This window comes from Colossoma macropomum, unplaced genomic scaffold (assembly GCF_904425465.1).
Source record: "Colossoma macropomum unplaced genomic scaffold, Colossoma_macropomum, whole genome shotgun sequence".
Taxonomy (NCBI): Eukaryota; Metazoa; Chordata; class Actinopteri; order Characiformes; family Serrasalmidae; genus Colossoma; species Colossoma macropomum.
In genome coordinates this window covers 32,074,473-32,096,673 of record NW_023494804.1, presented here as the reverse complement: position 1 = coordinate 32,096,673, position 22,201 = coordinate 32,074,473, and the positions used below count along the sequence as shown (strand labels likewise).

At 38.0% G+C, this 22,201-nt stretch overlaps 1 protein-coding gene across 2 annotated transcripts in view; it reads right to left on the bottom strand.

The window, feature by feature from the left end:
- The window catches only part of postna (periostin, osteoblast specific factor a), a 55,132-nt gene that overhangs the window by 4,401 nt on the left and 28,530 nt on the right, over positions 1-22,201 (bottom strand). Inside the window, exons 8-20 of one of the 2 annotated variants that reach the window (XM_036594414.1) lie at positions 20,136-20,348; positions 18,829-18,963; positions 16,485-16,633; positions 15,965-16,101; positions 13,816-13,946; positions 13,124-13,254; positions 6,468-6,570; positions 6,042-6,109; positions 5,897-5,942; positions 4,002-4,034; positions 2,313-2,528; positions 2,113-2,169; positions 1,570-1,650 (exon numbers count right to left, since the gene is read on the bottom strand). In XM_036594414.1, the coding sequence (XP_036450307.1) occupies positions 1,570-1,650; positions 2,113-2,169; positions 2,313-2,528; positions 4,002-4,034; positions 5,897-5,942; positions 6,042-6,109; positions 6,468-6,570; positions 13,124-13,254; positions 13,816-13,946; positions 15,965-16,101; positions 16,485-16,633; positions 18,829-18,963; positions 20,136-20,348 (1,500 nt within the window). The remainder of the gene's footprint in view (positions 1-1,569; positions 1,651-2,112; positions 2,170-2,312; positions 2,529-4,001; positions 4,035-5,896; positions 5,943-6,041; positions 6,110-6,467; positions 6,571-13,123; positions 13,255-13,815; positions 13,947-15,964; positions 16,102-16,484; positions 16,634-18,828; positions 18,964-20,135; positions 20,349-22,201) is intronic. The other variant, XM_036594415.1, reaches the window with a different exon arrangement.

Below are 22,201 nucleotides of genomic sequence, written 5' to 3'. Positions count from 1 at the left end.
AATATATACATGTTTCAGTATTTATTGTGTCCACACTTCTTTTCCGAGACTTGGTTTTAGTTTTTCACTGAAATCTGCAGAACTGTTTTGAAACACCTCCAAAGTTCAGTCTTAGAAGTTAGCTGGATTTCATGCTTCTCACGATCCAATTAATCTCAAACATTCAGTGATGTTGAGGTCTGGACTCTGGGGTGGTCAGTCCATTGTTCAGCTTCTTTGTTTGATGTGTCCGTCTCCTTTTCTCAGTGAGGTTCTACTTGACAGCTACACATCCTTTCAGACCCACAGCGTTGAGTCGTCTTCTCACAGTGGAAGGATGGACAGAAACACCTGTGGATGTTTTCAGATCTGAAGCAGCTTGATTTTCTCCTCTCTCTCAAAAAGGAAAACAAAGCTGGTTTATGAAAAGCCTGGCCACTTCCTATTTTCCCCAAAAACAGGACTGCTAAGCAGCAGAGGGCACCCATGAGCAAGTCCTCAATGGATGGGAGTAAATGGAGCTCAACAGTTAAAAACGAGAAGTTAAAGTAGTTTCTAATCACTCGCTCAGAACTTTCCTTTTTTGAGGAAATAGAAGAATGTAAATCACTCAAAAAGCAAAGAAATCTCACCTGTATGTTTCCTTTTTTCTACAGCAAACAGGTTTTGGGCAGCAGAAGGTGGGCATTACTGCTACTGAGTGCCGAATGGTTGGCGAGCAGAGCAGCTCATTGGCTGTTCGCGCTCACGGACATCATGAATGTACATGAGGCGCGTTTTAAACTCCTATAACTCGAGTTCAAAAGCTCTTAAAAATATAACAGCAGTGTTAAAATGTTTTATGCTGCTCTGTGTTCAGGAAATGACTGCATTCTTTTACATTAAAAATGTTTAAGCACTTATAAACGATTTTGCTCAAACGCTCCATATTAACCCATTCATTTTGGACTCACTCGGGAGCGCCCTCTAGCGTTTGAGAAACCCTTCCCCTTCCTTCTGCAAGTGGATTATCTTATACCTAATCTCCTCTGAAGTACCTCCTGAGAAATGAATAACTTGTATATAATGTGTTGCACAGTACTGTGTGTTTCTAATAAAGTGGACAGTGAGTGTATTTTCAGTATAGTTTTGTCTTGAGACGAAAGTGAATCCACCAGCACAGAAAATCATACGACCAATGTTATAAAACTGTGTCCAACTCATGCTCATTCAAATGCAGGTTACAGTGCAATTAATATCGTCCTGATCTCACTGTAGTGCTGATCTAATCCACTTTAAATAGGTCAGTTTATTATCAGTCAACTTGTTATAGTGTCAGTTTTAGAGATGACAGATTCCTGGCCTAATTTGGACGATATTAAGTGCACAATTATTGCTGTGAGGTCTGAATCCAAGCTTCAGAAATATCACCGATATATAATCTGGGTTTAATAATCCAGATTACATATTCAGAACTCAAAGGAAGCAATCAAGTCTCATGCGACAGAGTAGAAAAGTGGATTTTTTTGTTGTGGAGAGGTTTGTGGGTGAGGAGGCCTCTTTTCCTCTGGCATGCTTGATAGGTTGAGTCAGTCTCTTTCTTGCACCAACCTCCCTCAATGATTTTTTTGATTTCCTCCTCCTGCAGAATGCGAACCTCTCCTCCCACAACCTTCTTAATCTTGGTCACGTCTATAACATATAATGCGGCATAAGATGTAACACTCTTCACAGAGACGCCTTGCTGTGTCCATTCTGAAGAACACAAGCTGCTCTTATACACAGCAGGTCATTCCAAGAATACTATGACATCAGACCGATGGACATGGGCCCAGCGGCCACAAACAGGGGTCTGCTTTGCGTTTCATGGTTACACTAGTGACACAAACCTCTACTACAATCAATGCTTGCTTGCATGCTTTAACACCACATTCAAAAATAAGTTTTTTTTCTCATCCTTTCTGGGAAAAATACGAACATACACTGGACATCTGTTTCGCATGCTGTGCAGTTGATCGCACGTAAATCTTGTCTTGAGCAAAGCTGCATTATTCTTTTGCTGCCCTGTTTATTTAGAAAGAAGCTTTATTAATATTGTTGACTGAAAGAAGATTTTGACATTATGACAATGTGGAAAAATTGAGAATCACAGACCTTCTCCCAGAAGCTTCGTAAATTCCTCAATCTCCCCGTCAGATGAAGAACTGTGGCCTGAAAAAAAACAGCAATGAAACTAATAAGTTCCCGAACTCTAAGCTTTGATGTTGGATTAAAATTCTGCGATCTTGTTGTGAATAATGTGGCTGCTAAAACCAGTTTAAGCTTGTGCTGAGCTCTTGTTTTCAGGAACTTACTTTCAATGACTCTGGTGACCTTGGTGACCTTGGGATCATTTTCGATGACCACCTCCTTTACAACAGGCTTGGACTCGATCACCTTGGTAATGTGTGTGATAACTGGGCTGGTCTTGATGATTTTGGAGATATTTGTGACTGTAGTATTTCCCTCAACAATCACCTCTGTAACTGTTGGCTGGGTTTCAATCATTCGGGTCACTTTGATCTCGGGGACTGGAGCAAAAAGACAGACATTACAAAAAACATGCAAATTCATCTGCATGAAAAAAATACAGCATGTGCACAAAATGTATGAACAACATGAACAGCATGCTCTCTCTGGACCAACTATGGCCTACTACACCACTTCCAACATAATGTCCCCATTGTTTACATCAGTATAAGTTTATTCTATTGTCTTCAAAAATGGGATTTATTCATTTTAATATAATGACTATTGCGTCTATTTATTCTACTATTATGACATTTCTAGCCCATTTTAGCTATATTGCTGAGAAAATGCAAATACTCAGATTTCAGACTGATAAGATTTATTTTTTTATATCTTGTTTGTTGCACTATACAATAATATCATTCAAAAAGAATATTCAAAGTTTTATTTGTCATAAAAGACACTGTTCGGAACCAATCATCCTCACCACTACTGTTTATAATGGGATCATAAGCAAAACTGAAAGACAGGATTTGGCTCTAAGGCAGCTATCAGTTTCAGCCGATGATTGCTCTCTAAAGACCAGCGCTAATGGAAGCAGTTTTTCCCAGCTGTGCAACAGAGGTTCTACATCCTGCTTTTGCCCCAACATTCAGGGGTCATTTGCCAAAGAAGAGTTAAAGAGTGTCTGCTTAGTTGCTGAGGTCTTATGGGAGGATTTCCTTGCTTCGTTATCAGTCATTTTGACAGTAGGTCAGTGAATAAGAGTGACTTTATCTCTTCCATTGTACTACTTAAAATTCCAGTGTAAATGGCTACTGCAAAGTGCAAATGAAGGGGAATAGCTACACTGTCAAAATTCCTCTGAACTGTAATTTTGAGTCGTCTTTGCGCTCCACCCTAACTGCACAGTTTACTTTTGCAATTAAACTTGAAATTAATGAGCACACGTTTGACAAAGAAACTGCGATTTCACTTTAATCGCTGATCTGAACCCTACTGAACTCTGAGCTAATGATACAAAGCCTCTGCAGGTAGGCCTAGCCCTGCATTCAGGGGCACGTCCTCAATCATCCTCATTACACCACTGACGTTCTGCTTGGTTTTATCAGCCCAGCAGCTTCCTGAACAGATGCCAGAAAGGACTCAAGCCAACCAAAAAAAGTCCCAGTCTATTTAGCTCTTTCACTCTGGCTCTTTGTGGCTAATCAATCAACTCAACACTACTGTGCGGACAAAGTTCACGTCCCTGTTGTCAGCCAGAGTGATACAACTGTGCAAATACACATACATGAGAAAAATGTCTATTAAAAGAAAGGTCTAATTGAGTGGCCAGGTTAATGGGTTGGCTCTTACAAAGAAGCATCCTGAGCTGTAAAGAAATGGCTGAGAATAATAAACTCAAGCAGGTCAAATAGGGTCAACTGTGAATAAGCTGAGCAGTATGTCAATGGGATGAATAACAGACCACTAGCCTATGCGTGTGAGTACATGTCCTGCACTTGTATCAAGAAAGCTGTGGTGTAATGTATTACCTGATTTAACAGTGTGGGTGGTGATAGTTCTTTCTGCACAAAAGAAAAGTGATGTTAATACACAAGTGTGTGTTAATCTGTCATAGAAGACCAACATTTATGTGACATGCTAGAATGTGGTGTGAATCACTTTCTCATAATGGGTTTAAGCCCCAGTCAGAATGTGCCAAAACAGTGCCACGACTGTTCGAGGAAAAGTATTGAATCTCCTGCCAAAGTCAAGGTAGGCGTATAGTATTTCAGTGAGCGCGTTTACATGCAGTTTAAAATCCGATAACTGCAGAAAATCAGATTTTGTCAGTAATCCGAGCAACACGTTTACATGAACTTCAGTAATCACTCCAGGAAACTCCAGGTCTACATGAGTCAGACAGCAATTAGATTTCTGCTTTACAACCAGCCAACAAACTCACAGGAGAGGACGTGACGTAAAACTCAAACTTCATGCCACGGCTTTTTTTTAAACATTGCGCCACTTTACTTGAAAATATGAACAAACATCATCTAGAAGATGAAAAATATTCAAATCCTTTATTTTGTGTTTGGTTTCAGTGCCACTCCAGTGTTGTGCTGCGTCTCATGGAAACGCTGCTGGTACCGGCGTCTGGAGAAATCTGATTACTGAGCTAAAATCCAGCCTCTTTATCGGATTTCTTAATTGGATTTCCAGATCAGAATATGGTGTTTACATGACCATTTGAATAACTGGATAACTGCAGAAATCTGATTATCGTCGGATTACTGAGTGCATGTAAATGTACAACAAAAATGAAGGATAATAGTTTGATTGTGAAGTAGTTATGTTCAAATGTTCAAACATCAAACCACAGGGCTTGTTCACATAAAAGATGAAGTGTGCATTTTTGATAACATTAATTTTATATTCTCACGTTTTGCGTGATGTCACTCGTATTTATAGTCACCACTATTTTGAGTGATAGACAGAAGCCGAGAGACGAGAGACACACAGACCTTTAATTCAGTGTTTAACTCCAGGCTTGGAGCCGCTGCACTGTACAGTTTAGTGTTTCTCTGCTGTTCACCTCGTTCAGCTCAAGAAGGGATTAATCAGCTAATAATATCAGGTATTTTAACCAGGAAACCACAGTTATGCAGTGCAGGGGTTTCAGGACTGGAGCTGAACTCTGAACTAACTGCACTAGCAAACTTACAGAATCATGTCTGTCGAAACACGACGTCGTTTTCATACCCACAACATTCAGTCTGATATTCATTGAAAAAATCACGGACTAAAACCTTAGGATAGTGTTAAAAAGCAGAACTCGGTTAATATGAACAAGTAGAGGTGGGCAATATAAAAATATTTTATTGTTACGGTAATAAGTTTTGTTATCCTAATAAACCATATGCTTTTTTGACCCTGTATGGACACTGAACTTGCACTGAAGTGTAATGCCTCATTAAAAAGAGAGCATGATTAGTTTTGTTTAAGTGGACTTAGTGCAGTGAAAATATCATGATACATATTATGTATCGTGAAAATGTATAGTGATATGATTATTTTTGCCATATTGCCAAGCTCTTCTGGAAGGCTAATGTGTTCCTGAATCAGAATAGTTGGAATAAATGAAGGACTGAATTATTTTCACACATATTCTAAATTGTTCAGTGCTAATTGTAAAATGTTAATGACTGATGCAATACAGCCGGCGTCTGCAAATGTCATTGAACTTTCTTCCCTGATTGAGCAATTTTGGCCCTCGGATAAGTAAAATGTGGATTTACTTGTCCATAAGACCATGAAAATGCTTACTGTTAAGGCTTGCAATTGCAGTGACTCATGGTTGGGGCACTGACACAATATAAAATAGAATATAACAGTAAAGGTTTTATATGGCAGCAGGCAGAATGTGCTGGTGCAGTTCAGAACTCACTAATGAAGGTGAGTGGGATCTCCTTGTAGGTGAATCCAGAAACAAACTATAAGAGAAAACAAACAAAGAAAACAAATGAGCAAACAACACAACAGAATTAGGAGGAAGTTACAGGTAATGCTCAGTAATTGTATCCTTACTGTACCTTGATCTGGATGTACTTAATAAGCCTCTTCAGCAGAAGCAGCAGATCCTCACGGCCCACCGGCAGATCTTTTAACAAGAGAAAAACTTTTAAGTTTGCCCTACTGATCATTCCATCCTTGCACTCAGCCAAACCAGGCAGTCATTAAAATAGCTTGGGCGTCATAAATGTGTGGGGTGGGAATAATAACTGGCAACCGTAAATGCAGCTAGACAGCTGCAGCTTTAAAACCGCAGCACAAAAAAACATTTATTTTATTGTTAAGAAAAACATAACCATAATCATACGTTTATATACCACTTCCATGGATGGGAAGCTGGCCTTAAGATCTCAGAGATGTTTTACGTACATTATGGACCCTGCTTTCCTCTCATAAGTACATAAACAGAGACCATCTGTCAGTGTAATGACTGCACATTCACCCACCTCCTGGATACAGCAGTGTCTTAACCACATGAACCACTCCATTGGATGCCATGAGGTCATTGCTTGGAACGTCCACTGAGTTCACTTGGATGGAGTTGTTGACCTGAACAGAGAAAACATATTAAAAATAGTATTAATAACCACATTTTAAAGGAAAGTCATAATAATGTGATACAGGCAGTTGAGATTAGGTCTAATGGGGGGAACTCCATAAGGAATAAAGACAGAAGAAGCAAAAATGGTTTCTCCCTAAATTTGGAGGTTAAAGACTGTGACTCCCACAGTGGGAAGAAAGCAAATCTGATGGGCAAATGGCCAGTTTGTATCAAGTTTGGAAAACTATAACACTTAAAAGTTTCTCAACATTACTATGCTTTGATTACATTAATGTCATGCAGGAATTTTTTTTTTATTCTTTTTTTTTCATATTTTTTACAAGGCTGGCTGTCTTTTCTATTGTAGGCACACTTAATGATAAACGGACTAGTAAAACCTCTAGAAAATAAAAGCTCTCAAGTTATTTTTTAGGTCATTAGCAAAAGTTAAGAACATTTTTCCTTCACTTATGAAGAGAAGGTTACCATTTTGGAGACAAAGGTCCAATCCCATTTCACCCCTCACCCCTTCAACTTAGCCCTTAGCCCTCTGCTTTGCGCATTCACGTCAAGGGGCAGGGTGTCCTGATTCTTGTTGAGATAGAGGGGTAGGGTGAAGTGTTAGGGCTATATGATCCTCCAAACAGAGGTTTTTCAGAGACTCCAAACAGAGAGTTATGAGAAAAAAAGAAAAAATGGCAAGATGGCTGAACAAGAGACCAAAGAAACCCACAAATATGAGAATTCTCTCTGTTAAAAATGACGATAACCACTGTGTTACATTAGTTTAATGCCGTTTCAGTGTATTATGGTCGTTTTCTTCATAACAAGCATTAACAATTGTTAATAGTATGCTACTGTCTTGGTATCACCAATACAGTTTCATATCACCAAATAATAAGAGGAGAGCAATAAGAAATAATTATTCCTCTTTGAAGGCACATGATGCCCTAAATGTAACTGAAGCCCAGCAGTGAGGAGCTGAACTTTACCCTCCTCTGCTGTCACTGCAGACTGGCAGGGTCGCCTAATGAAGTAATGCTCTTTTTATTTGAGGGTTTTCGTAGGAATGATTTCAACTACCACCCCTTGTAACTCAGCTCTAAGGGGTGAAGTGACACTCACATTCATTTTCATTCATTTTTAAAACATGCTATGTCATTTCACCCAAGAAATCATGGCACTACCCAATGTCTGAACATGTTGATGTCACCTGATATAGGTAGTATGTCAAGTGAACAGCAAAGTAGCAAAGAAAAGTAGCTTTCATGGCAAAAGATGCCTGTTATAAATGTCTAAGTACAGCAGTGTTGCTATAACTTTATCCTTCACACTGTTAGAAATAAAGATTCTCTGCTGGTACGTTTTTGGTTCATCAAGGTACAAACAATGTAAATGTTCCCTCAAAGGTACAACAGTGGTTTTAAAGTCCAATTGCACCTTAAATGAGTAAAAAGTTCGTATTTGTACCTTTTCATAACCGAATGTTTTAAAACAGAACAGTAAAATAAAAGCCTGGAGACGAGACGGGGTGTGTGGAGTCAGTACAGCTTAGAACATATCATTTCAGTGGATTATGGTTCAGTTATGTTCCCTGACTAAAGGTACTGAGATGGAGCCTTGAGGGAACCACCCCAGTGACAAGATGGGTACCGCTCCAGTGACAGTTTCATAGCTTAATTTCTGAGAGTGTACTGGAAAAAAAAAACAATGCAATGGTTTCATATCCAAAAGAAGATTGTAATTCAAACATCTGCGTATTCTTTCCCTGAGCAAGCCCTTTCCTTTCTACTTATTCTGTAAAGCCTTCCTTGCTTTGAGTCACAGCCCAGATCCCCTCATTTACAGTAAGGAAATTCCAGAGCAGAGATTAAAAAAAGCCATTGTTCCTAGTGTCGGATAGACATCTGAAGGGCAAGGGAGCTTCTGGGAGCTGACACATGATGGGAGTTAGAGTGATGATAGCCAATCGCCAGGAAACCGACAGATTCGTATCAGTGCGTACAGTCTCTACGTGAACTTACACACGCCCATGCATTCAAGCATGCACACACAGGCTTGGAGGTTGGAGATAAGTAACAGCATTAATGGAGAGCTCATATTACGAGCCTAAAGAGGAAAGAGGAAGGAGATAAGGCTTCTTGTTCAGACTGCATCCAAGGTATATATCTTGTGTGGCGAATTACAGAAGGGTACTGTTCATCATTCCTTCATTAAAATGAGATCCAAAAATCATGGTAATATAATGAGGGGGGCTTTTTTTGCTTCTGTTGTCATGGCTCCCAGTGGGAGAGAGCAGATTTTGTGCAAGGGCTTCAGAAAGAAGACACCTCAGGAAACGTGGCCCAGACTTAATTGCATTTCTGCTGATAAGGGCTTGCCAAAGCCTTCCTCTAGTGTATTAACAGAATATCATTTTTGGCAATAATCTTAGTCACTCCAATTAATCACTCCTCAGCAAACAAAATAGGTGAAACCATCACCTGTCTATGTCCGTGACTATCTATCTAATATACTGTAAAAAGCAAATCCGCTGGAAGTTCTCATGATTTAGTGATCTAATGATCTAATTATAGATGATAATTAAGGGAAATGCTCCTTTAGTGTAATGACCCATGAGGATGGGGCTGCACTAGAGTGCTTGTTTGTGTTTACACTGGATTTATGGCTTTGTAAACAATTAGAAGTTGCGGAATGTAAAATTGGAACAGGATGCTGTCCACTGGTACCCTCTGAGTTTGTGTGTGTTTACAGTGACAAAGGTGACAAGTTCAGAAACCAATTCCCTGTAGCAGCGTCTGGCAACATTGTTCTTAGTAGAAAATTTCAGTGACTTAAATATTAAATTCTGATGCACTCTAAAAACTAAAATAGAGGGGTAGATGCTGTGGAATTATTTAGTTTATTGAGCTCAACAACTAAGTAACGTCTAAATATTGTACTGTTCTCTAGGTATTTTTATTTATTTGTTAAAGACCTGTTGCTTACCATACCAAAGTCAAAAGTTCAATGTGTATAAAATTTGACAGGGACCTTCTTTTGAGACCCCACATCTATTGTACATTGAGATCATTCTAAAAACCTTGCCCATTGTTTGTATTATTCTAGCTCCATAAGGCTTGCTTGGACCCCAATGATTGCCACTTGCAATGTCATTTGTGGACAGTTGTTTAGCTGTCATAGTCATGATTGTCTACGGAAATCAACATGTTTTACATCAGTTTCAGAGACAAGGTAAATGGAAGCTGACTGGTATATAAAAATGATCCTTTTACATATATTAGCCTTTTTGCCCATTGTTAGAAAGCCACTGAAGGAAGAAAACGAAAATGTAACCAACTTCGACACGTAGCTCAATTTTCACATTTCTTAGCTTTGATTAGCCCTTAAAAATATTAAGTACTATATCTGTGGGTTGGTCAAATAATGAATTGTTGGGTGTGTTTAGGGGAAGAATAGGACTTCTCTCTCTGAATTCTCTGCTGCCAGCAAACACCTCCACCCTGCCCCTCCTAAAACTAAAAATTTCTCAAATCTACATGATTCACAAATCTACAAGTGTTCAAAAATGTGCAAATTTTGCTGAAAAGTGGCAAGTTTGGATGTATGTGTATTCTCAAAGTAAAGCATTACTTCAAAAAATAAAAGGGTCAACATTTTTTCCTTTAGGTTACTAATGTTAGGGTAAAGTATAGCAACATTTAGCTACACTAACATATACACTACTATTCCAAAGTCTGGAATCACCATTCAAAAGAAGCCATATGTTACTGTGACTGAGTCATGGGTAAGGACTGATTTGGCACAACTTGAAGTGGAAACAACAAAAAATCTGAAAAATAAACATTATCAATTAAATCTTTGTTTTAATTAAATTTAAAATTGCAATAAATCATTCTTTCACCAAGAACTTTCAGTAGCCTATTTAAAATTGTAGTCGCCTTTCACTGTGTACTGCAGCTATCCTGCAGTTTTTGCTCAAGTTACCACTGCAGCAATAATGCTAACTTCCGTTAGATCACAATGTGATTTCCTCTATTGTGTTAACATCAAGCTAAAGTTGCAAGATGCAGTTTTTTTTTTTTCCCACACTGAAAGAAATGTAAGACCTTCAAGGAAAATATCCATATATTGCTCCAACTTTTTACTGCTTTTACAGTTTTGCAGTGAATCATTCAGACAATATTCCAATTCAAAGCTTAACACTGAATATTAATGTAGGAGCAGTTTAGACTGTGAGCTATCTTTGAGCCTGTGTAGGCATTTTAGTATAGTTGTAAAGAAATATGTTGTCAGGCCCTCAGCTTAAACAAAACCAAGTTAATTCATCTATAAATACACAGCAGCAGTCCATTCACAGCATAATGGTTTATACATACTGGACACATTAATAAAGAATTTAATTGTTGTGAAATGGTTATAAGTGTGTGTTTATCGAGCATTTTACAATCATCACTGTTTTCAATTTTAAAAAAAAGTTGTTGCAGATAAATGTAATAAACGAGTCTAATGTAATACTAGTGCTAGCAAAACTTAATTCAATTAATAAGTTGGATACCGTTAATAATAATGTCAAGAATAAATTTAATGATAAAGTTATAATAAATAAAACAATAAAATAATAATAGAATAAATTTCCAGTATGTCTCAGATTTGATGAGTGGCTTTTAAATATTACTTTTAGATATTACTTAATTTTTGACATCTTACTATACTTAGATAATTCCAGCATATTATTTGTATGTTAACTTCCTGCTCCCAAAAAACTTTAAATCTTGACAAAAAACATCTAAAAATCATTGTAAGTATCTAATGTCTTTGTGTCAATGTCAGTGTCTTGACTCCAAACTTTTGAATGGTAGTGCAGGTTAATAAATAACCTTTTCAAAATAATAAGTCATAAATTAAAACAAAAAGATCACCATAAAAAAATCTATGTTCAATAAATAGTTAAAATAAGATCAGATAGATTAACAATATGTTGTAAAATAGTTTTATATGGCACTGTTATGTACAAGAAACTACTAAAACGGACCTTAACACTCATTAAATCAAAGCGAAAATCTATAAATATGCACAATTACGCGTGACTGTGTAAAGCTGTTTAGGCCTTCTTGCTTACTAGCTGCTAACGTCTAGCAGCATAGCTGCAGGGCCACAATGCTCAACCCCACTGGCATTGCTGTGTGTCTGACGTTAGGGCTGAGGTAATGGGGAGAGGAGCAACAATTTCTTTCCCTACATTTCAGCTTGTGCCGCCCATAAAGAGAGCCAGGTGACCTTTGCTTTGCTTTGGCAGCACAGGCTCATGACACTCCCCACAGCTGTCGTGGGCGCGGGCGCTGGCCTCATTCCGCCTGTAACAGCTCTCAGGGACACCTTGAACATCCTCTCTGCCTTTTAACTTATGTTAGTATATGAGACTGTTATATTCCATGAGTTTCAAGCTCAATGTGATATACAAAACTAAATTGCTACACGGAGCCCCACACTTTTTTTGAATGTAATGAGAAAACATTTGTTTTCAATGCAAAAAATGTAAACACACGCTATAGCTAAAAAATGTACACAAATACCAGTCTGTATAACTATAATATACCATCTAAGAGGAGTTAAATATGTGAGTCATTCTACAGAAACGTCCATTTTTGTGTCCCTAGCGTTTACAGATATTTTACACTTAAAAGGCATGTTAGAGTTACAATTTATTTATATTTTAAAATAAAACAACAAGTTATTTTAACAATTGCACCTTCTTGAGCCTCAATTTAGCAATATTAGTTTTTAAATCAATCATATAGAATTCCAGCATGACAGAAGAGCTCATCCTCACAGTCATGTGTAAAGGCTGAGTGTCATATTTTGTGGAAGAAATCATGTTTTTTTGCAATTTTCACTGCAATAATCTCTACATGACTATTAAATATATGATTTAAATGTCATAAAGAAAACAAATGACAAATAAATATTATAAAATATATAATTAAAATTGTGGTCCCCAGGAGTCGTGTCACTGGTGTTACTGCGCAACAAAAAAAACTCTTATTTTGAAATAAAAATCACACTGATGACATCACTTGACTTCCTTTTACCTGTTTTCTGAAGATCTATGAAGAAAAGCACATGGTGAGTCCACTGTGTCTTTCAGTTAGCAGAGATTTTCTCATTTAGCTCATGATTTCATATGAAGCTTTTAGCTGAAGTCACTGGTGTGACCGACTTTATTCTTAGGTAATTGTGAAAAAATAGAATTCAAATGGATTAAATTCCATATTTTAGTGGATATTCCATGATTGACAACATGTGGTTTGATGCTCTGTAGCAGCCATTTTGTAAAATGCATTTTTCATTAAAATGTCTCTGGTGTTACCTTTATTATGTGTAAGACCAATGACGACCAGTAACACCAGTGACTCCTATGGATAGATTAAAAAAAATGACGTTTCTGCAGAACGACCCATTTAAAAATACAATTCTGAAGGTCTTTGAAGAAACTAATGCATGAGTTTGTGTGTGTGTGATAAGTGGACATGTTATGAAGTCTGATGAAAATGCACGCACAGACATCACTTGAAGGTTGTTGCCCTGGATGGTCGTGAGCAGGTTGGTCACTCCACCTTCCATGCCTCCATTGATAAAGACACCATTGCTGAAATGGTAGAGCAGGATTGTCTTCAGAGCGTTCACATCACCTGAACAAGGGTTGGAAAAGAGTTTATGAAGAGTTTTATATGAAACTGGTTCCACCAGTTATAAGTTTGTATGGTGGTTATTCCAAAAAATTTCAGCCAATCTCTGACGATAATAGCCTATTCTCTACTAGACGTCTGACTGCTTTGGTTCATTAAATAAACATTAGTGTTTCATGTAACAGTGGAAAAGAATTTGAGGAGAAATCAAACCTTAGAAGATGCATTTCAAAATAAAATGAAGCTTGGGATGAGAGTCATTATTCTTTGCTATTTGATTTACATTACCTATATGAAAAATTGCATTGTTAGTTATGCAGTTAATAACATTAACATTCTGTGTCAACAGGTTTAAGTTTGCACTTTACTGTACACGCACCAAAGAAATCAAATCATAACAAAACATCTCTTTTACTTCTACAAACACAAACATGTTGCCAAGTGAAAGTTAAGACTCTGGGCTACAAGTAAGAAAGAAATTCTCAAAGAAAACATATGGAGAAGCATAGGAGGGGCCGAGGAGCATTAAGGAGATATAAAAGAGAAAGGAAGGAGGAAATTTACTGCTGAGAAGAGTCATGTCCTCCTCCGTCAGGCCATCAAATGCGTCATCAGTTGGGGCAAAGACTGTGTACCCTCCCTCCTGCTTTAGCAAGTCTGTCAGCCCCGCAGTGTCCATCAGAGACAGGAACACTCTGGAACATTCAAGTCAAATCATCCTTTACGGTATTAAAAAAAAATTAGACGCAAAGAACCTTAGTGCAATCGCATGTTTTGCAGTGTTTTCTCATTTACAACAATCACATAACTATCTGCTACCAGGGTTAAGTCCAAAAAGTTCAGGCAGAAGGTAGAAATGGCAAGTTGGTACTATTTAACCCTTGTGTGGTGTTGATGTGTTTGTTACTCAGTGGTCTGCTGGACCCACCACAGTATTGTTCTTTAAATCAATACAGCCATAACAATTTATGTAAAAATACCAGATGTTTAAAATATCACAGTGTCCAGAGTAGGGTTCTCCTTTAGCAGCTGTAGCCAGTCAGCAGCCTGTCCATGTTGTCCACCCTCACACACACACACACACACACACTAACAGCAGGCCATGTAGGAGGAGAACAGAGTGAAGGACACAGCACCTCCACACTTTTACTCCCCGTGGGTTCACCCAACACCACATGTGTAATATAAATGTGTGGGGGGTGAACAGAGTGAAGACACTGAAAATGGGTTATTTTTATGTTCTTCACAGAAAATGAGCAAAGACCAAGAATCTGAGGCTGAAATAATAATAAATCAGATCATTCTTTCTTTTGGTAAACATTGAAAATGGGTCCCACAGACCTGAACACCACACTTGATACATAACACTTATTTAAGTTTTGTAGCATTGCTGTTAAAATCCTCTGCTATTGCAAAACCAAATGTTGGCCTGCAAGATTCCAGAATGGCTCTAAAAGAATGTGCAGTGAAAAACAAGCTAACAGCAACTTTTTGACAGTGGTGGACAGTAACTAAGTAAATGTAATTCATTACTGTACTTAAGTAGTTTTTTCCTGTATCTGTACTTTACTGAAGTTTTTCCATTTTGGTGACTTTTTACTTTCACTCCACTACATTTCAAAGTCAAATATCTCACTTTTTACTCCACTACATTATGAGAAATCTGTCGTTCCTTTTGGTTTATGTGTGTATAAAAACGTAACATGTCAAAACTAAAGAATCGCAAAGCAAGAACACCAATCAGGGCACAGCGGTCACTTTGTTTTGAGCTTGTTTTGACCTGTTGGTCATATCGACCCAGTGCAGCACACGGTTCAACATCAGTGCAGCAGCATAAAATTTTGGGAGAGTCTATTCAACATAAATGATGAACTAACCTAACTTTGTGTAAATAGACCACAATATAGAAATATGTACACATATGCAGTTGTGACTGACGTCTTTTTTTCTGAATTCATACAAACACTTTCATTTTATTATAAATTTGTTTTTGCTAATTTATGTTTATGAACAGAGACCTACAAATGCAATATAGCAAAGGAAACTCATTTGTGAACCTGAGTTTAAAGCAAGTTTAAGTTTTATTAAACTTAAACTTGTAAATAAGTTGCAAATAAATCTTAAACTGAAACTTTGCTTGTTTGCAAAAAGTTATTTCAGAGCCACTCAGTTCTACTCAATGGAAATTGTTTGCCTTCAGCTTATGATAATTTTAATAGACATCAGCGTCACTAATTAATGACTCTATTAAAAGATTGGTTTACCAAGAGTGACACTGGAGTATTTTCACCTAAAATGAGTAGCAAGAGTCTTGTTACAAAAATGGTAGTAGGACATGAGAGCCACAATTAATCTTTTAGTACTTTTATTTTCAATACTTAAGTACATTTGAAGGCAAATACTTTCGTACTTTTACTCAAGTGGAGGTCTAAAGGGAGGAACTTCTACTTTTACTAGAGTAATATTGTACCTTGGGTGTCTCTACTTTAACTCAAGTACATGGTTTGTGTACTTCGTCCACCACTGCTTTTTGAGTAATCTCTCAATTAACAACTGCTTTTTTAAGCGATATCACATTCCATGTTCTCTTGTCATCTGCCTCCATAAAGCATTTCCTGCATTTAATCCCACAATGCATGGTACCAATTTGGCAGTAATTAGATGCAACTGAGTCTGGGGTGCATATAAATAATGGTAATTGTTGTAAACTCACGTGAAGCGTCCGTCTGCCTCCAGCAGCTCATAGACGGTGGTCGTGGGCAGTTTGATCAAAGATGTCAGCAGGTGAAGAGCACCATTGCTTCCCTCTTTACTACCTCGGACCATGCAGGCGTTCTCGATGCACACAGCCTGACGCATAGACACACAAAAACGCATGCATGTGTTTGTGAGTACAGTGATTTAGCGCAGGACACACATGCGCTGCACATGGATAATGAGGTGATGGATAATGTTGACAGGCGTTTTGGACTACTTTCAGAATACTGAAGAATAACAGGCACTGAGGAAGGAAAGGCAATTTGACACAAGAGACTTCTGGACAGGCTGGAGTGAAAGCAAACAAAGGCTTACGCACAATTGCCAAGGATTAATCAGTGAAGCATTTAAAATGCAGTTGTTTGCATCTACTGAACAAGTGGTTGCCATCATTCACACTTTGTAACTATTTGAACTTGAGCAGTTTCCATCTTGTCCTCTCACTTTCTCTTTCTTTCATCCACACACACACTAACCGTGCGGTAGACAAAGACTCTGAGGAACTTCCCTCCCAGTGTCTCCAGCAGTTGGCCGTTGTAAAGATCACTCAGGGTGACCTTGAGCTTCAGGATGTGGTTTTCCAAAATAATCTTCAGCAGACGCTGGTCCATTAACATCACCTCCTCTACAAATCACACACATAGGTGACTACGTTAGAACAATGATTACCATTAGAACACTGACCTAGTGGTAGATCAATCAGGCCTGTGTGCAGACGTTTTGGGGGGCAGGGGCTCAAGGGGAAAAATGGGCAACATGAACATGAATTAAGCTCAATTTGATTGACTTTATATTGTGATCATTCTTATCAAGAGAGTCAGTGTAATTACGTTTTAGATAAAACCAAATGTAGCATTTCAAAGGCAGACAATAGCACTAACATTACTAGCTATGCTGGGATGTGAACCCCAGTTGCCAGCATGCAAAGCTGTGGCATTACTTACTACACTATTTCATTATGTACCATGTTGTTATAACTCTATTTAAGAACTCCCCAGAATCTCATATAAACCCCTGTTTTTACAACAATAAAACCTTGGCGTACCAAGTTATTAACACCCCTTATTTCTAACATTATGTTTACTTGTTGCTCAAAATAGCCACATTGTGGAATGCAGTGCTTTATTAAAGAGATTGGTGGGGTTTCCTAGTTCCTCGTTTCCTCGTTTACCAACCGTACCTGAGACAAGAAGCTCTCATAGTGCTTAATTCTGTGATACACTAATGTTATTTGAGCAGCTGGGATGTGATCTTCTTCGGCCGTGTTTTACTTTAGTAACAATTTTAACAGACACTCACTAATTGGTTGAGAATGCCAGTTTCGTTAAGTTTGGTCATAAGAAATAACGTTTAAATATGAAGGAGAAATGACATTCCTCATTTTGCAGAAGTTGAATAGTTTGGATCTTTGGTAATACATGCCTGGAGTTCATTTTGAAGGCATTCTTCTTGGAAAAAGCTTCATTTTAGACAGACTCTGTGACTTCTGGTAGCTCTCATTAAGATTGGCCAATGCGCTAACAAATATTTATGCTAAATGACACAATTGGCCTAAAACTGTCAGTTGGGCAGACAAACAAACTGACGAACAGAGTTTTTCCCCAGACACTTCAGGGAAACCACTGCAAAAATCAGACACAACCTCAAAACCGGACTGTCTGAGTCTGAGTTACTGGGGAGAACCAAAAGCAGTCAGTACTGCATCAGAGGCCCAAGACAACACAAGCTGAACCACAAGCTCTATTTCCCATGGTCTCCCTGAAATGGATCTTGAAGAATGGCAGGGGTGACATAAAATATAGTTAGTATATACACCACCCAAGAGAGCACTCTGAGTTTGAGGGCAGAGGGGCAGGTGCTCAGGTGGTTTTAAGCCTTTTTGTCATAAGTTAAATCATAACAGAATTCTCCTTTTCGGGTTTACCACCTTTTCGAGTGTTAGTGTGTACCTTTCTTTCATCACATACATGAACACAATTCTGGATGCAGTTTTGCTAAAGCATCATGAAACCAAAACATGTGTTGTGATCCTTAACAAAGCTATACTACTATTTGGGGTAAGGGGAAAATAGGCTAAACTATAAAAATAAAAATAATAAAAGATTATGCATCTAGTATCACAAATACAGTGCCCTCTAAAATTCTTGGCAAGCTTGGTATAAATATTTTTGTTCAGCAATTTTCCCTCAGGAAATTTTGGTTTTCTCTTATATGTTCAGCACAAGATCAAACTAATAAACAACAAAGACTTTTGCCATATCAGCGCATTTGCCATATCATTCTGGAGGGAAATGCATACAACAAACTCAAAAAACTTTAGAGCATATATATAATAAACAAAAGGAATGTAAACAAAATAATTCTAATTTTACACATATCTAGGGCTGTCACTATCGGTCATATTAGTAATTCAGTCATCTTGCAATAATTTTGCAATTTATAACAGAAAACATTCTACTTTTTTTCGTATGCATGCAATTTATAACTACAAACTTAAATGCATTCATGAGATCCTGCTGGTGTGGGTTTCCTCTCTTTCAGTGATGCTCACTAAAAGACTTGAAGAGAATGTTTAGACTGCTAAACATGGCTTTATAATGACCTGTGAATGCCCTAATTATCATTCAAACTACAAACCAATGTATCAAGAGTGTGCATTTTAATCAAATAATTGTTTTAATAAGTAAATTGATCCTAATCCAGTAATCCTGACAGCCCTACATATAGCCCCTTTATAGAAATGAACTGCAGTCAGTGCAGTCGATGTCTTTTTTGTATGAACCGTGCAGGTCTGTTGTCGTGGCATGGTGTTAGACGCACCGTTGAAGGCTCCATTGAGTGGAACGAGCAGTGTGTACTGAGTCTCAGGTCTCATTGCTGCAGACAAGCCCAGCTCAGACACCATATCACTGAAAGTGCTCTGGCTCCTGCCTATCAGCTCTGTCACTTGCTTAGCTTCAGGAGGACCGAGAGACAGAGAGAAAGAAAAGGAGAGACAGAGAGATGTCAAGACCATGGAACCATTTACATTACAATACATACTACATGGCAAAGTTGCTTTTGATCTGAATAAATTAAACAAATTTTGAATGTAGAGATTTTTCCTAATATTTAGTGCATTAAAATTGTTTCCATTTGCCTGTCAGATCCCATGAAATGGCAGCTGAGATTTTCAATTGTAACTGCCAGTGTCCTTGAGTAGTGTACATGTGTACAAAGCGTTGCTGTTGCACTGCTGTCTTAAATCTAGTTAACATATCTAATCTAAGACGATTGTTGTAAAAAGATTATATGATTATTTAACTTACGTCAAGACATTTTTACCCCAGTAGTTTTGTGAAAAGTGAAATTATATCACAGTATTGGCAGATCGTTTTGCTTGTTTTAAGAAATATGCTTGAAGCAAGCAAAATTATCTGTCAATTTAGTGGGATAATTTAGTACAGAGTAACGTAGAATTAAAGTAATGGGATTACTTTTTCCACAAAGTATTAAGTAACGTGTTTCAAATACATTTTGAGAGAAGTATCTTAAAATAAATTGTTTTTTGGAGCAAACTATACATATACATAGCATTAATGGTAGCATTATATGCAGTCTGCTGAGCCTGGTCAGCACTCTATTCTGACCGAAAAACTTAGTTATACTTTTGCTTTCCTCCCTATTTTTATGTTTTTTTTTTCTGCTGCACTTAGATCACTTTAATTGATTTTCTTTCAATGCCCAGAAAATCACACAGAAGAACATCCTCTCCATAATATAGATTATCGCTTGATTGTTTTGTTCATACCAGTCTGTCTTTGGCACTTATGTCATTACTTAAAAACATGGAATAGCCCTTTATGACCATGACCAGGGGTGAGGCTGCATTAAAATTATTGACAATAGTCATTGCAATTGCAAATAATTTTACAATTGCAATGCATTTTACAATGTAGATATATTTTGGAATAGGCTATTTAACACCAACATGTACAGCATATTTATTTTTTAATTTAATGGGGCTCTTGTCTCATGGGAGCCCTAGACAACTGCCTAGTGCTTAGTGCAAAGACTGGTTACAAAATGTTAGTTAACAAAGTGCTAGACGGTACAATTTACTATAGTATCTGTGGTAAGACACTCACCTGAGTCAGGCATGAGTACTTGATTAATGAGGTGGATGACTCCATTTCTGGTGACAATGTCCTTCTTCAGCACCATCTTAATGCCGTTGACCGTGAGACTGTCTCCATCGCAGCCGATTTCAATAGTGCTGCCCTCCATTGTCTCGTACACAGAGCCAGCCATTATGGCTTCTGAGCACTGCACTGAGCTTAAGAGATGGTACTTCAGAAGGGCTGGAGTACAGGGAGAGTGAGAAAGAGAGAAAGTGCAAATTCAGAGAATGCATGCACAATATTTCATTTGGTAAGTGTTATTGCACTACTAGCCTCTGCAATACTGATTTTTCCAAAAATGGGCTTTCAACATGTAAACAAACCCTCAAACAAATCATGAAATGTATTATTGTGTGTTTTGAGCTTCCTGATCAATTCCCACACTTGATGAGCTTGTGTGAGTTTTTGGATGAAGCAAGACAATCACGTCATCCAACAAACATACATGATTTTAATCTAAATAATGCGAACTAGTTGTGAACCGTGTCACATTAAGGGTTCACCAGTATGGTTTTAATGTACTGCAAGGCATGAAGGAATGTAATTGCAACATGCTAGGGATGTCGGGAGATCGGAATCAGCCAAGATCGGAAATTGGCAGATTTTTGATCTAAAGGTTAACGGCCAGTTTATTATTTCGAATTTGGCTGATCTGTGTTGCAGTTTTATGATGTAAATAATATAAGCTGGGTAGGTGAGCTTGCACTGCATTTGAATGCTGCTCCTGCTGCACACTATGTGGCCAAATGTATGTGGACACATGACCATCACACCTATATGAGATTGTTGGACATCCCATTCTAAAACCATGGCATTAATATGGAGTTGCCCTTCTTTTTGTGACTATAAAAGCCTTCACTTTTCTGGGAAGGTTTTCCACAAGATTTTGGAGTGTGCAAGTTTACTCAAAAGAGCATTTTTGAGGTCAGGCACTGATGTTCGCAATCGACATTCCAATTCATCCCAAAGGTGTTTAGCGGTGTTGCGGTCAGACCTTTGTGTAGGCCACCGGATTTCTTCCATACCAAGTTTGTTAAACTATGTGTTTATGGACTTTGTGCACAGGGGTTCAGTCATGCTGGAACAGGAAAGGGCCTTCCTCAAACCATTGCTATAAATTGTCTAAAACAGGGGTGCAGTTCTCCAGTCCTGGAGGGCCAGTGTCCAGCACAGTTTGGTGATTTACCTGCTCCAACACACCTGATTACACTTATCTTTTAATTGCCAGGTTAAGTGGGTGTGTTTGAGCCGGACCTCCAAACTATGCTGGACACCAGCCCTCCAGGACCAGAGTTGTGCACCCCTGGTCTAAAATGTCTTTTTATGCTGTACCATTAACATTACTCTTCACTAGAACTACGAGGCCAAGCACAAACCCTGAAAAACAGCCCGGATTATTATTCCTCTCCTATCAAACTTTACTGTTCAGACTATGCATTCCAGTCATCCAGTAGTCCAGAGATCTAGCAGTGCAAGATGACTTGAGGCAAAGGCGTTCTATGATCGTTTAAAATCACTCCCCTCAGTATGATCCATTCTACTCACTGCAAAAAATAGTATCTTGTCAAGTGCAATTATCTTAATTCTAGTCACTTTATTATCTCACTATACTGGCAGCCAATTTAGCTTGTTTCAAGCACATTTCTTAAAACAAGCAAAATTATCTGCCATAGATAATGAGATAATTTTACTTAATAAAATTACTTAAAACAAGTAAAAAATGTTTGGAAATAAGTTAAATAATCTTAAAATAAGCTTACAACAATTTCAGCAGGAGAAATATTGGATATATTGACTAGATTTCAGATCATTTTACTTGACAAGATACTCTCTTTTGCAGTGCTGCCAATGTTTGTCTATGTGCTCGATTTTAGCAATGGGTTGGCTGAACCAGCTGAACTCAAAAATTAGGAGGGATGTCCACAAACTTTTGGCTGTATTGTGTACATCTATACCAAAATGCTGCAGCATAATTACACATGACTCATTGTACTAAACAGCCAGGCGTCTCTTATTTTCTATGAAGCACTTTA